Raw genomic sequence first — 16,373 nt, 5'->3', positions numbered from 1 at the left:
CTTTGAACCTCATTCAACCTGCATTTTATACTTTATAATTATAACCTCAGGATGAAATGCTTTTGGAGCTTCCGAAGTGGTTTGAGTGAGTGGATTGAAATCGGTGCGTATTTTTATGCAGAGAATCCGCGTCTCTAAACATGGTCGAATGCAAATGAAGTGTGGGGGTCTGTCCAGGAACAAAGATAACAATCCACAATGTCATAATAAACAGGGTTTCTTGTGTGACATATGGAAGACTTACAACAGATTTGTTGGAAATCGCTATTTTATATTAATGCATGAATATCAATATTTGACCATTGCTGTTAGTTGTCATAGCAACAACCAGGGAAGTTGTCCCAGGCCCAGACTGTGTGAGAGACCCTGGAGGGACTGAGATATCATTTGCAACTTATCAGATAATTCATATTTCCTACTTTTTTTTTTTTGGTTTGCTGCATTTTTAACAGCACGCGGTCCTACACCCCACTAAAACTTCCTCGGATGATTAGAGAGTCTCTGGCTATTAGTTACTTTCGTTCATGCAAGTGTGATAAGATATCCCATAAATCACTAAAGCACTTCTTAACTCAGCGGAGTGTACAGCAGACTTCTTAAAGCAAAGCTGAATATTGCATTAGACTGAGATTTAGCTTGATTGCATGATGAAGCCCTTTTTTTTTTAGTGGGAACTTGAGGGACCTTTTTGAATGGTTCGGACAGCAAGCCTGCTTACTGTCCATGTCCATGTTAATATGTGTTTGCTCATTACAGTTTTCTGCTGCAAAAGCTTTGCAGTATTCACATATGTACTGTTTTAACGTCACTATTTTTGGGCTGATATCCGTTACGCTTACATCACTGTCTTTCTCTTTTTCAGACCAAACTGGCTCTCCAGAAGCAGCTGACTAAAAATCTGACCACCAGTTTCCTGCCTGCTCCTATAACTCCGCCCACGCTTTGCACAGTGGCGACCAATCCGCTCACTCTCCGACACCCTGCCGGTGCCGCCTTCATTCCTGCTCCAATCTTAGGCCCCACCCTATTTCGGCCTGCGCCGGGACCACTGCGGGCCACACACACACCTATACTATTCTCCCCTTATTAAAGTATGCATAAACATACACACATACACATGCACACACGCTTATGGTACAGGTATGATTTAGAGTAACAGTTGACTTTCACACACAGAACACGTCAACACGCAGTACGGTCTTAAAAAAAATCTCAACACTCACACACACTCTCCAGTTTTTCTGCACTCTCCTCTAGGACTGTGGCCCTCACACGAGGATCACTTTTGAACTATGCAGCACAGAAAGATAGAAAGCAAAGACAGTGATAGATGATTCGAAAGGAAACATGGAAGCAAGAGGAGACGTACGCGCACACGCCCCCAGGCTGGGGGAGGGCCCTAGAGACCTCATTGACCCGCCCACCTCTCTCTATTCCTTCAAATAGAGGTTGACTGATAGGTCACGCCTCCAGGGAAAAGCGTGGAGCCTCGTATAGTTGGCTGGGACCTCGTATAGTTTTATAAGACATTAACCATAGGATTTTACTGTGTAATTTATTAGAAGTACAGCAGCATTAGAGAAATAGAGCACATTTCTTAGTGAGACAAATGCAAACATCCCTTTACTTAAGGCTTTTTCTTTTTTTAATCTGTGTTTATTCCTTTTAATTTGAAGTCCCCCCCCCCACTCGAACAAACATGTTATTGCTCCCCTGGAAATCATAAGAGCTGTCGCTTTGCATCATGGGTAATCATCGTGGGATCATCAGTGAATACGAGTGCAGTGCATTGAGATGACAATTTGCAGGCAAATCAGCACTCCATTGCTAACACACACTGACGCACACACACTCGCATACAATCAGTGTTCCAATTTTTTCCGCATAGATTAGATGATTTTTAGTCAGAAGGATACACATGCGCATACACACATGCACACACACACGCGTGGATGATTATAACAGTCGGCCCTGCATGTTGGTATATTTTGCTCTCAGTGTTATCTCATTAAGACCAAACAAAGGTCAACCTGCCAGTTCAAATCCATCTCACATCACCTGATTACAGTTTCAATTCTCGCCATGTTACCGGAGCGTGTGAGTGTGTACGAGTGTGTGTGTATGAGTATGTGTGACACACATGAGCCTCGTTCTCTCATCGACACTGCGGCACATCTCTGTCATCCAGCAGCGCTCTCTGCTGTACAAGGAGGGGCACTGTATGTTTTTCCTGCCCACTTGGGGTATATCTAAATGAGCACTCCAGCATTTTTAACTTCTTTTAATCTTTACCACATCCAGAACTTATATGTGTATATCACAGACAAGAATTAGAAAAAAATACAGAATGCCTGTTTACACACATTTTATTTATAATGGAAGTCTAAGAGCAGATGTATCTCATTGTAGATATGCGAAGTTCTTCTCTCTAATCATCTTTATATCATCCTATAATGAAACACTGATGGGCGTGGTCTCCATCAGGATGGCTCCGCCCACATCCACAGAGGCCTCCAAAGCCCGAACAAGGATTGAGGAAGATTTTTAGGAGATTTTAGACAGAAATATGTGACAGTGTTTTTCCTATAATTATTAAAACAACAATCGAGAGAATATCTTTCAGAGCAATGGCGTTTATTTTTATTAATAATAAAATTTTAACATTGTGTTTTAAAAAAATAAATAAACAAATAAATATAATAATAATAATAATAATAAAACATTACAGCTATAACATCTAAATATTGTTATTCTTTTTTTTCATTAAAATGCAAAATTGTACAGTCTCCATTACAAGACAAGAATCACTAATGCAATTATTATTATTATTATTGTTATTATTATTATTTTTTTTAAATTAATTCTCAGTTTTACTGAACAGTATTCAGTTCAGTAAATGTGATGAATTTCTGCAAAATAAATTTATAACCTTCTCTCTTTCCCCAAAATGAAGTAAAATAGAATTTTTAAGACAAAAATCTCTCATCAGCTCTGTAAGATTTCTAAAATGCAGTACTGTGCACACATTTCAGCCACCCCCTGTTTTTTTATTCATTTCACACCTAATTTTTTTTAAAAGTAGATTTTTATGCCTACTGAGTGTTTCCTTTATCCAAAAAAAATGGGGGAAAAATCATTTACTTTTTTTTATTAACATTTTCTTTTGTTATAACGTTACACATTTTGAAGTCATAAATCTATGTGATTTCTATTGTGCTTACTTTTATTGTTTGGTGCTTATCATGGTAACTATTTCTTTTATTTTTGAAGACATTTTTCGCCTCACATGATGTGTGTAGAAGTGTCTAATACCTTTGTGCAGTGCTGGATATGACTTACCACGTGATATTTTATGAATTTAATAAGCTATTTGTTAATTATAGGTCACTCTATAGCTGACTTTGAAAATCTTAGTGCATCTTGAAATACACTATATTGCCAAAAGTATTCGCTCACCCATCCAAATAATCAGAATCAGGTGTTCCAATCACTTCCATGGCCACAGGTGTATAAAATCAAGCACCTAGGCATGCAGACTGTTTTTACAAACATTTGTGAAAGAATGGGTCGCTCTCAGGAGCTCAGTGAATTCCAGCGTGGAACTGTGATAGGATGCCACCTGTGCAACAAATCCAGTCGTGAAATTTCCTCGCTCCTAAATATTCCACAGTCAACTGTCAGCTGTATTATAAGAACGTGGAAGTGTTTGGGAACGACAGCGACTCAGCCACGAAGTGGTAGGCCACGTAAACTGACGGAGCGGGGTCAGCGGATGCTGAGGCGCATAGTGCGAAGAGGTCGCCAACTTTCTGCAGAGTCAATCGCTACAGACCTCCAAACTTCATGTGGCCTTCAGATTAGCTCAAGAACAGTGCGCAGAGAGCTTCATGGAATGGGTTTCCATGGCCGAGCAGCTGCATCCAAGCCATGCATCACCAAGTGCAATGCAAAGCATCGGATGCAGTGGTGTAAAGCACGCCGCCACTGGACTCTAGAGCAGTGGAGACGCGTTCTCTGGAGTGACGAATCGCGCTTCTCCATCTGGCAATCTGATGGACGAGTCTGGGTTTGGCGGTTGCCAGGAGAACGGTACTTGTCTGACTGCATTGTGCCAAGTGTAAAGTTTGGTGGAGGGGGGATTATGGTGTGGGGTTGTTTTTCAGGAGCTGGGCTTGGCCCCTTAGTTCCAGTGAAAGGAACTCTGAATGCTTCAGCATACCAAGACATTTTGGACAATTCCATGCTCCCAACTTTGTGGGAACAGTTTGGAGCTGGCCCCTTCCTCTTCCAACATGACTGTGCACCAGTGCACAAAGCAAGGTCCATAAAGACATGGATGACAGAGTCTGGTGTGGATGAACTTGACTGGCCTGCACAGAGTCCTGACCTCAACCCGATAGAACACCTTTGGGATGAATTAGAGTGGAGACTGAGAGCCAGGCCTTCTCGTCCAACATCAGTGTGTGACCTCACAAATGCGCTTCTGGAAGAATGGTCAAAAATTCCCATAAACACACTCCTAAACCTTGTGGACAGCCTTCCCAGAAGAGTTGAAGCTGTTATAGCTGCAAAGGGTGGACCGACGTCATATTGAACCCTATGGATTAGGAATGGGATGTCACTTAAGTTCATATGCGAGTCAAGGCAGGTGAGCGTATACTTTTGGCAATATAGTGTATTTCCAATACTTATATATAAAACTGATTCAAAGGGAAAAAATTATTTATTTTTATTTATCTTTTAACGTTGAAGCGATACAGCGGAAAGAGATGGACTTATGCTTTCCCAAAGCTTGTGTGACAATCCATAAATATGAAGTCTTATAACAGAATGAAATCCCTGCAGAAAAAGACAATATCATAAAGGGAACAAAATAAATTTAAAGCAATGCATTTAGACTGACATTATAAGTGAGTTGGGAGTAAACAGGTATTCTGTCTTTTCTCAGTACATGAAATCATGTTGAAATTCATATCTGTGGTCATCACACATACACCTAGATTAAGACCGAAGTTAAAAAATGCTGGAGTTTATTTCCTGAACCTGCGCTGATGTGTTGCTGCTCAGTCTGTTACACACCAGTACATTCATTTACCTGTTCATGTTGATTTGTTTTTCCCCCCTGTTCTGAACTATTAAGCTATTTTACAAAGTCTTTAAGAAGATTACTTTAAAAAAAAAAGAAGAAAAAAGTTGTCTATATTAGGTTGTATGTAGATTTATAAATATGTAGAGAGTACGTAGAAAATTTATCAGAGTCATTATCGTCATTATTGCTATGATAAGAACAATTTCTATCTGAAGGGGTCTTCTATTGTTTGCCAAGTCATAACAGAGATTACAAAGATTATGAAATAAGAACATATGCCAAGAATGAGTTAGTATATTTACCTACTTTTTATGATTTAATATATTGCAGGAAAAAAATATATATATTATCGGCGTGGAAGGAAAGTGGAGGTGTGAGGGTGTGTTTGTGTGAGTGTTTGAGTGTGAGAGAGATTATGCAAAGAGGAAAACAAAAAAAAAAGAGCATGATTAAACGATATGTCTTATTGCATTCGGGACATTTCAGCTTCAAAGCCTACGGTGACGGGCGAGTCTCAGGGCTCCTGTTTCAGCTCCATCAGAGGAGAAGTTAAACAGAGTAAAACATCAGCCATACTGTAATCCAACCTGGAGCAGAGCAAGCGTAGGGGTCAGGATGTGGGTCAAAGACGAAAAAGGGTTTACTAAATCATACAGTTTAACAGCTGGAGATTAAAATCTATCTCCCGCTCTGGATAAATAAAATTTTAACATTCTGTTTCTATTATTATTATTATTATTATTAATGATAATAATAATAATACAAATTATTGTTATTATTATTATTAATAATAATAATGATAATAATAATACAAATTATTATTATTATTGTTATTATTATTATTATTGTTATAGCTACAGTATAACAGCCAAATATTGAGTTAAATTTTTTTATTAAAATATATAAATTGTACAGTCTGTTATTTGTACATTACATGAGAAGTATCGCTATTGCTTTATTATTATTATTATTATTATTATTATTATTATTATTATTATTATTGTTTTTATTATTTTTATGATTATTTTAAAAAAAATTCAGTTTTAATTAACAGTATTCCAATGTGATGATTTTCTGCTAAATATTTTTTTTTTAAATTTATTTATTTATTTATTTATTTTTTTCCAAAATGAAGTAATCCACTCACACAGGCAGCATCCCGGTGTGTAAAACATAGAAATGCAAATGTTTGTGTGTTAAAAACCCATTCCGTCTTTGATCCATGCACAACCTACGACTTTTCCTGAAATTTCAGAAATCAATATCTCTCTCTCTCTCTCTCTCTCTCTCTCTCTCTGCACATGCGTACGTGTGTGTGCCGCTATGTGGATGATATCGGTTATCATCACACACACACACACACACACACACACATGGAGGGCCCTGGATATTTGTTCTGCTTGTTCTCTCCTTCAGTATGTGAAATAAGTCGAGCAATAACACTGTTTGGAGCTGCAATAGCCATAATCAGAGTATGATACACATTTCCTTTTATATCAAATGGAAATTTAGCCATGATTTTTTACCTTTCTCTGTGACACTGGCCATCTTGCTGTCTGTCTCAGTGCGTCCTCCTTGCTCTTGGTTAGTGTTGACTTAATGCCAGTGATAAGGTCTGTGACATTTTGTCGCTGTTTTTTCCCATCCTTGCAATCCGGACGAGATTGAATCTGTGTAATGGTACGTCTTGTAGGACAGAAGGCAGCCATGGAAACATCAGTTGCCAGCGGTGACAAGACAGGCGAAAGCATTTTGGTGCAATGCTTTTTAAAAGTGAGTTGGAGGAAGCACAATAAGACGGGAAGGTCTAATTCCGGTTGCATACGTTCTCATACGGTAAAGGAATACTCTAGTGTTTTTCAGGAGAATCTCTAGCTCTCTACTCTGTCTGTAGTGTAGATGTGATTACCACAGACAAGACATTCGATATTACCCGACCTGTTTAGCGATGAATGTTTAAAATATTACTATTAAAATGGCAATAAAGGTCTTAGGATAAGACAGGACATGAAAGAAAAAATCTTACCAAAGCTGGTACTTGTGTAGTTTTTAAGCAATATAGTTATACAGTGGGGTCTATTATTGGTGTGACACAACATCATTATACACCAACCAGGCATAATATTATGACCACCTGCTTAATATTGTGTCGGTCCCCCTTTTGCTGCCCTGACCCGTCATGCACTGTGTATTCTGACTCCTTTCTATCAGAACCAGCATTAACTTCTTCAGCAGTTTGAGCAACAGTAGCTCGTCTGTTGGATCGGATCACACGGGCCAGCCTTCGCTCCCCACATGCATCAATGAGCCTTGACTGCCCATGACCCTGTCACCGGTTCACCACTGTTCCTTCCTTGGACCACTTTTAATAGATTCTGACCACTGCAGACCGGGACCACCCCACAAGAGCTGCAGTTTTGGAGATGCTCTGATCGAGTTGTCTAGCCATCACAATTTGGCCCTTCATCAAACTTGCTCAGATCCTTACACTTGTCCATTTTTCCTGCTTCTAACACATCAACAAATGTTCACTTGCTGCCTAATATATCCCACCCACTAACAGGTGCCATGATGAGGAGATAATCAGTGTTATTCACTTCACCTGGCACTGCTCATAATGTTATGCCTGATCGGTGTATATATCTGTCTCTGTATTGTATCTGTATTCAGATTTCTACCTGAAATAATTATTGAATTATGAACCTGAGCACTATTCCTCCAGAAACACTAAAAAAACAGAGGTAGAGATGGTAGAAGCTTCAATTCTGCCGGTTCATCTTCATCACTCAAGTTCATAACTGGTCTTAAATATAGTGTTTTTGAAGCCTGCTTATTTTCATTTACACTCCTGCTACTTTCCAACAAATAAAGTCTGTTCCCTGAATATTAAACTAATTAGTAGCCTAGTTTAAGCCACTGTGACCCAGACCAGGCAGTTCCTAAGGATGAAGGAAGCAGTTTATTTTAAAGAACATGGTGTGTGTGTTTTTTTTTTTGTCCTTCAAGCTTCATATTTGATTGCTTGTTAAATAAATAAATAAATAAAAATAAAAAATCAATTTAAAATACATTTAAAAATAATAAATCTAAATAAAAGGGTAAAAAAAAATCACAATCCCTCATTTTTGCGTGACTCTCTTGTCGAGTTCCATGACATGCATGAGCAAATACCCAGTAAACAATTCTGACAATCTTTTTTTAAAAAAAAATAGCTCAGCTCTAGTTCATCTAGAAAGATATTCTCTCGCAAAAAAAAATCTCTGAAATTATAGTTATTTATAGTTAGTTAATCTATTGCTTAATTTATAATCAAATGTAAATAATTTACAATCATGACCATTACACTTCCATTAGACTGAACAGGTTTCTGCTCTTTTCTCTGAGTATTTTTGTCATCATGTCGCATGTAGCCTATGGTACACAAGCTGAAAAAACACTAGAGTATTCCTTTAGGCAGCTTCTATGATGCTGAGCGATTTCACACACACACACACACCTCTCTCATGCCATAATGATACATATCCATCAATAAGCTCCTGTACAGATGAGTTTATAAACTGTTCAAACATTCAAGTGTGCAGCTACATTCACAAACCACAAATCACGAGCACATGGTCCAAAAGCACAAACTAACACATCGTGTCCCATGCATATTCCTCTGGAGAAGTATTTCATCAGGACCGAGCGCTGTCTGTCTGTCTGTCTCTGTCTGTCTGTCTGTCTGCCATCAGTGCTGTCCATAAATCAGATCATATCGGATTTTTCTAAAAAATAAATAAATAAATAAATAAAAAACATCAGAAGATGAACTGTTTATCTTCTTTAAAGGGACATGGCCAGTATCTGTGGATGGAAATACAGTTGTTCATTGTGTTATTGACCCTGTAACACACACACAAAAAAAAGCTGAACATTTTGAACAGGTTGAGATTCTTGTCCTTTTATTTGTTTTGCTGTTTTTTTTTTCTGTACAGAGCATGAGTGAGAGTGAGTGTGAAAATGAGCGAGTGAGAGAGAGAGAGAGAGAGAGAGAGAGAGAAAATAAATCAATTGGATCTTCCTTACAGCGATGTGCCTGTTGTTTCTGGGGCTCGCGGGAATGTTGGTTATCGGTGGATTTGTGGGTTTTTTGCCTTGCATCAAAGTGACAAGTGTCAAAACATCTGAAGGTCCTGTTTAAACCCTTCTCCTCTGTCAGACCTGGACTACATCCAGTGTCTAAAACCACCCTATCCCCTTTTCTCACATTAAACCAGTTTACCAACCGGCCACTTTATCTAGGAAATAACATTTTCTGGCCTCTGGGGGGATTACACCAGTGGACATTACTTCAATATGGAGAAATGTATCTAATATTTCTTATTAGGATTAGGATTATAAATCAGATATAGGAAGATTTCATTCTACAAATATTCAAATATTTTACACAAATTATCTGCCAGGGTAACAAGACTAATTCAAGCTTTAAGCTTTATAATAATAATTTATCACAATCTATGAAATATAAGATTAATTTGATTATTTTCATGATAATAGAGAAAGCAGGATATAACCTTTTGTTTTCTGATAACAAAACCAATACTGACACAGTGAGCATCAACCAAAATCAATCCCCATATATCAATAGTACTAGATACACTGATCAGACATAATCCTGACCCGTCATGCACTGTGTATTCTGACACCTTTCTATCAGAACCAGCATTAACGTCTTCAGCAATTTGAGCAACAGTAGATCGTCTGTTGGATCGGATCACACGGGCCAGCCTTCACTCCACACGTGCACAATTTGGCCCTCGCTCAAATCCTTACACTTGCCCATTTTTCTTGTTTCTAACACATAAACTTTGAGGATAAAATGTTCACTTGCTGCCTAATATATCCCACCCACTAACAGGTGCCATGATGAGGAGATTATCACTCTTATTCACGGCACCTGTCAGTGGTCATAATGTTATGGCTGATCCGTGTGTATTAAGAACCAGGATTGGTCAGAGTCATAGCAAGGTCACATGACTGAAACAGTTTTTTAATTCAGTAAACTATTAAGCTTGCATAGCAAATATAAAAAATATATATTAACATGTAATCATTTATCTTACCAAACAAATACAAAAATGTATTTTTATATGTAAATATTTTTATATTTATACTTTTTTTTATATATATATATAAAAAGAAGAAGTTATCAGGTGGTTTTTGATAAATCCGTGGCATCTCTATTTGCTATAATTGTATTTTTTTTTCAGTGTAGGTAATTAGGCTTATCCGTTTTGACTAACATAGCTTTTTAATTTATTTAATTACTGACTTTTAATAATTTCTTTATTTACTTTGCTTAATTATTAATAGAAATATTGTACATCCAGGCTCTGAGCCCAAAATGCCTCTTTATAGCTCTTATAGTTAGAAACGAATGGGTAAAGAGCTACAGATAGATAGATAGATAGATAGATAGATAGATAGATATATAGATAGATAGATAGATAGATAGATAGATAGATAGATAGATAGATAGATAGATAGATAGATAGATAGATAGATAGATAGATCTTTCACTCCCTCTCTCTCTCTCACTCTCTCTCTCTCACACACACACACACACATTCTATTTCTTTCTGTATTTCTCTCTCTCTCACACACACACACACATTCTATTTCTTTCTGTATTTCTCTCTCTCTCTCTCTCTCTCTCTCTCTCTCACACACACACGCACACACATTCTATTTCTTTCTGTATTTCTCTCTATCTCTCTCTCACACACACACACACACACATTCTATTTCTTTCTGTATTTCTCTCTCTCTCACACACACACACACACACACACACACACACACTCTATTTCTTTCTGTATTTCTCTCTCTCACACACACACACACACACACACACACACAGACATTTTTATCAGAGATATACTGCCAGGTGTGAGCAGCCCCCATTTTAAGGTCACCGCAGGCTTAGCCAAGAATGAAATGAAATACCCACCCCATAAAAAACGAGATAAAGGGCAAACAAAGCAATTCTGCTGCCTTCTCCTCACGAAATAACGCTGACATGCTCACGACAGGGTTCAGAGCCAAATAGACTCAGTTAAAGCAGTAAACGACTGGAATACAGGAGACGTGACCTTCGCTAAGATCTGTTCACTTTCCTGCTGGCTGCTGGGGTAAACCGGGTCAGCTGACTTCGGCCTTTGTCTGTATCGTCTATATAATCACAAATTACCTACATTTAAAGAAGAGATTGAGAGGATATGATGATGTCATATTTGAGGACATAATTAGGAGAATTGTGACAGGAATCATCAGTACAGTTATAGCTCCTTTATTACAGCAACAAGTAGCTGATTGGACAATAAAATACAGAGGGTCTGAAAAGTCAGGGAAACATTTTGAGCAAAATGTGGACAAAAAGACATGACACAACGCCTGAGAAAATGGATGAACAAGCAGAGCATAGGCTTTAAACAATAAATAGCAATAACATGAAATATACAGCATGTAGTTTGTGTCTCAGTGGTCTCTGGCCTTTCAGGCACCCTGTATATATGTTTTTAATTCTGTAGTTACTTTTCCTGTCTTTTCCTTTTAAAGATAGATAGATAGATAGATAGATAGATAGATAGATAGATAGATAGATAGATAGATAGATAGATAGATAGATAGATAGATAGATAGATAGATAGATAGATAGATAGATAGATAGATAGATAGATAGATAGATAGATAGATAGATAGATAGATAGATAGATATTTTATCCATATCCTTTTCTAAGTCTTTAAAAGGACTGAGGTTGTGTTGCAGGAAGAATGCTGATGTGTGTGCTTTATTCTCTGAAGTAGTCTCTGGACAGGAAATGACACTATACAGAGGCACTGCGTATATCCTGAAGGGCTACAGCACTGCAGAGTTTTAATTTGTTAGCCAAAGTATGTGCTCTGAACTCCTCTCTCTCACACACACACACACAGAAATACAGCACTGAGAGAGAAACGTCACTATTTTCTACAGTAACAAGCCTTCAAGTCAGATTAGCTGAACAAAAATAATGACATGCCTTCATAAAACATTTAATACCATGTATAAGGACACAGGCAGAGGAAATATATACAGTATGTATATTTTTAAGATAAAGGAATGTCAGGAAGAGGCACACATAAACCTCAGAGCGAGCAGTAGCATGATTGTGAAATCAGTAACTTCAAACGAGAATCTCTGATTTGGTTCAAATGTGTGTCTTTTTTGCAGCATGATAAACGAAGCCCTAAACATTCCTGTCCTTCACTATTTCTACGGAAAATAAAAACAATAATATGCATAAAATAAACCCATATTAATCAAGCTAGCATTCAGTCTTTCATGTGAAAGGTATTTGTGAAAACTTCAGTCACTTCTTCATGTCCAGTGTATCGTCTCCTCCGTCTCTGCACCTCTTCGTTCCCTTCCTCCTCGCCTAGCCATCCTGAGAGCCGCTGCTCTTGTTCTTGTTACGGCTCAGAGGGAAGGTGGACTTGCTCTGAGGCTGGGTCATCTTGCTGGCCAGGTGGACAAAGGGCTCGATGAGGGAGCGCCTGTCGGTCACCGAAACCTCCCAGAGTCGGACTTTCTCCTGACGAGCCCACTGCTGAGCTGCATCACTGTCCACTCTCCTCTGCTCAGCCATGTCCAGCTTATTCCCCAAAACCACGATCGTCACCTGCACAGAGACATGACAGACAACAGGACATGAGGACGGACAGGAAGGACAGATAAGCACAAAGACTTTTATAAATCTTAAAACTGATTAAATGGGCTACTTTTAAATAAAATTCATTTTATAGTCATATTATGCCTACAGACATTATAGTTATAAATAAATATATAATTAGATTTTTACATATATGAATAACTGAAAAAATATATATTTTGGCTAAATAAAATAACTAAAAACAAAAGTTTAGGATAAAAGTTTATGGTAATGTTGCTTTATCCTGATTTTCTGCTTGGAGGTGGATACAGTATGAAGTTTCGGGAAGCAGGATAGAATTTAATCCATTCATTTTCTAACTACCTGATGTAAGTAAGGAACCGGACATGTCTACATTCTAAGGTGAGACTTTGGTGTAATAAATCATAAATCAGTCGTCGATCAGCAAAAAAAATAGAGATAGTTCCAGACTCTGACCTCTTTCTTGTCACGGCAGCGGTCGATCTCTTTCTTCAGAGCCTCCATGCGCTTGAAGGACTCTTTACTGTCGATGCTGTAGACCAGCACAAAGCCGTCAGCGAACCCGAAGTAATGGCGTGGGAACTCGACGCCGTCACGCAACCCACGTGTGTCGTAGAAACGCACCTGCTCCCGTGTGCCTCGGTCCGTCTCCACCGAGCCGATGTAGATGTCCTCCAGCGTCTCCATGGGCTCAGAACCTAGAGCACAATCATATCACTTATGGGAGAAAAATAACAACATATAACTCTAGAAGCACTTATAAAGTAATACTTTGGCTCACCAGCAACATGATTTCCGTACAGTAACTGTTCGAGGATGGCCGTCTTTCCCACAGACGCCTGGCCACACACCACCACCTTACAGCTCTTTCCCATGATCCCTCTCTACACAGGTTCACCTCATTGACACTAAAATAAAAAGAAACAAAATATGAATTAGAAAGGAATCTTTTTAAATAGTCTGAAAGTTGCTGATTTGGATTGTGCCCAACATTTTTAAATATGTTATTATATTATTATTATCATTGTTCTTCTTCTTCTTCTTATTGTTGTTGTTGTTACTACCAACTACTACTACTGCTATTATTATTAGTAGTAGTGGTAGTAATAGTAGTGGTATTGTTAGTATAATTATTATTATTATTTATAATTATTAATTATAAATAATAATAATAATAATAATTATTATTATTATTATTATTATTATTGTTGTTGTTGTTGTTGTTACTACCACTACTACTACTGCTATCATTATTATTATTATTGTTATTGTTGTTGTTGTTGTTACTACCAACTACTACTACTGCTATTATTATTAGTAGTAGTGGTAGTAATAGTAGTGGTATTGTTAGTATAATTATTATTATTATTTATAATTATTAATTATAAATAATAATATTAATAATAATAATAATAATAATTATTATTATTATTATTATTATTATTATTATTATTGTTGTTGTTGTTGTTGTTACTACCACTACTACTACTGCTATCATTATTATTATTATTGTTATTGTTGTTGTTGTTGTTACTACCAACTACTACTACTGCTATTATTAGTAGTAGTAGTGGTAGTAATCGTAGTAGTATTGTTAGTAAAATAATAATTATTATTGTTGTTGTTGTTGTTACTACTACTACTACTTGTACTATTATTATTATTAGTAGTAGTAGTAGTAGTAGTGGTAGTAGTAGTAGTATTGTTAGCATTATTAGAAGTATTATATTATTGTTATTATTATTAGTAGTAGTATTATTAGAATTATTAGTAGTATTATATTATTGTTATAATTAGTAGTAGTAGTATTGTTAGTATTATTATTATTATTATTATTATTATTATTATTATTATATATTGGCAGATTATAACATTCAAAACCCATTGCCTGTGAGATAAATTACAATCGCTTAAAATATATATATATATATATATATATATATATATATATATATATATATATATATATATATATATATTCTCTCGCCCCGTGTTGCTTTTAGGGATTTGATGCAGACTTGAACGACTCTTTAAAAATCAGACAATCACAGGTATCTTTGCAGTGTTATGACTATTATAAGTCTATGAAGACGTTTAAATAATACAAATGCCGACTTTAAGAGGTGAAGATAGAAAGCTTCATCCAATCAAATTTATTTTCATGATCATTAACGCACAAGTCGTATTACGGTTTTAATAAAGTTGTGAGGCTGAACTTGATGTATGTATGGAGCGCTGAGGTCTTTATTCTCATTTCATGTTAGTTATAAGTTTCAGCAAAGCTTTCTGTCCAAGTTAAATTACACTGCTGGCATTTTCGCTAAGCTAACTGTTAGCTCTCTCACATCTGTATGCAGATGTGACATGAATAGCTGTCGGCATGCAATAAAATTAATAAAACATCAGGACTCGTGTCTCAACCAATCATTACTGAGCGTGTTACAATAAAAATACCAGACAAGATAACAGAAGATACATACAGGAGAAAAGGTGATGAAGCTTCCGTGCTGGACTCAGCAGCAGCACTTCCTGTTTACACCAGCACATCAGGGTTGCCAGGTCTGCGCTGAAATCCTGCTCATTTGGTCAACATTTTCTTTCATACAAACTTTATACACTGCTCTAGATAGATAGATAGATAGATAGATAGATAGATAGATAGATAGATAGATAGATAGATAGATAGATAGATAGATAGATAGATAGGTAAGGCTATTTCAGCAAGTGCATAGAGAAATTATAGGGGGATCATTATAGTAGTAACACTGTATTGTACATGCAATACGCATGTAATAACACAATATTAAAAGACATAGCATGCAATTTTCCTAAATAGCTTTGAATTATTTCCTAATATGTTTTCGTATCATTAAGTTGTATAAAAATATATTAAATAGACCTAGTATTAGTAAACACACTCAAAGTAATATATGAAAAAATGTTAGTAAGTTAATTTATTTTCCTATTACAGCATCGACAACTTATTTAAAAGACCATCAAAACATCCTTAAATTTTAAATCTAAAATTAATCAAAACCTTACAACCATTCATATTTGGTAAATCTACTGTGCTTTGGAATAAATTCCAGTTATTTCTGTAATAGATTAATGCGTTTTAATTTTTTAAACTTTAAACGTAGAAACCTGGCAACCCAGTAACCCTGTCCGCGTATCTGCTGGAGAAATGAAGCTGATGAATAAGGGCAGAGCGCCATCTGGTGTCGACACAATGAATTACTGTAATCACGATTATACTCGCTTATTCACGTGGTACTACAATGCAATGACATTTCTGAAAATCATTTCTCCCGGTTCATATCTCTGCTGAATTTAGGTGTTAGTCTAATTTGGATGTCTGTTTTGTATGCATGTGCTGCTCAGATCTCCTGTTGTGTGCAGCTCTAAAAATGTATATTTTTTAAAAGGGGGTGCAAAACTTTACATTATCACATGTATCTCCCCCTACATTTTCGTTATTTGCTATAATAAACATCTGCATAACGCATTAAAAGTGTTACTGATATAAATCCATGGGGTGCGCAATGTTATGCTCTTTCCTTGTTATAAATCGA

General features: G+C 36.7%; 2 protein-coding genes across 5 annotated transcripts in view; one reads left to right on the top strand and one right to left on the bottom strand.

Moving 5' to 3' along the window:
* znf385c (zinc finger protein 385C) overlaps positions 1-5,655 on the top strand; it is a 107,190-nt gene extending 101,535 nt beyond the window's left edge. For all 4 annotated transcript variants that reach the window (XM_058404618.1, XM_058404609.1, XM_058404628.1 and 1 more), the window contains one exon: positions 863-5,655. In XM_058404618.1, coding sequence (XP_058260601.1) covers positions 863-1,090 — 228 coding nt within the window. In that variant the 3' untranslated portion in view covers positions 1,091-5,655. The remainder of the gene's footprint in view (positions 1-862) is intronic.
* A 5,746-nt stretch (positions 5,656-11,401) lies between these two features.
* Positions 11,402-15,411, bottom strand: nkiras2 (NFKB inhibitor interacting Ras-like 2). The gene is made up of 4 exons (XM_058403802.1): positions 15,282-15,411; positions 13,583-13,709; positions 13,258-13,499; positions 11,402-12,789 (listed from the first exon to the last, which is right to left on the bottom strand). The coding sequence occupies exons 2-4, from the start codon at positions 13,674-13,676 to the stop codon at positions 12,547-12,549; spliced, it is 579 nt and encodes a 192-aa protein (XP_058259785.1). The 5' UTR covers positions 13,677-13,709; positions 15,282-15,411; the 3' UTR covers positions 11,402-12,546.
* Between the last annotated feature and the right edge of the window lie 962 nt (positions 15,412-16,373).

This window comes from Hemibagrus wyckioides, linkage group LG02 (assembly GCF_019097595.1).
Source record: "Hemibagrus wyckioides isolate EC202008001 linkage group LG02, SWU_Hwy_1.0, whole genome shotgun sequence".
In the NCBI taxonomy this organism is placed as follows: domain Eukaryota; kingdom Metazoa; phylum Chordata; class Actinopteri; order Siluriformes; family Bagridae; genus Hemibagrus; species Hemibagrus wyckioides.
Note: the sequence above shows the minus strand (reverse complement) of the source record. Positions and strands in the feature narration are given on the sequence as shown.

Coding starts and splice junctions, on each gene's coding strand:
- nkiras2 (XM_058403802.1), bottom strand. CDS start 13,676: ATGGGAAAGAGCTGTAAGGTGGTGGTGTGTGGCCAGGCGTCTGTGGGA. Junction 13,500..13,582: donor GTACGGAAATCATGTTGCTG/GTGAGCCAAAGT, acceptor ATTGTGCTCTAG/GTTCTGAGCCCATGGAGACG. Junction 12,790..13,257: donor GCTGCCGTGACAAGAAAGAG/GTCAGAGTCTGG, acceptor GTCTCTGTGCAG/GTGACGATCGTGGTTTTGGG.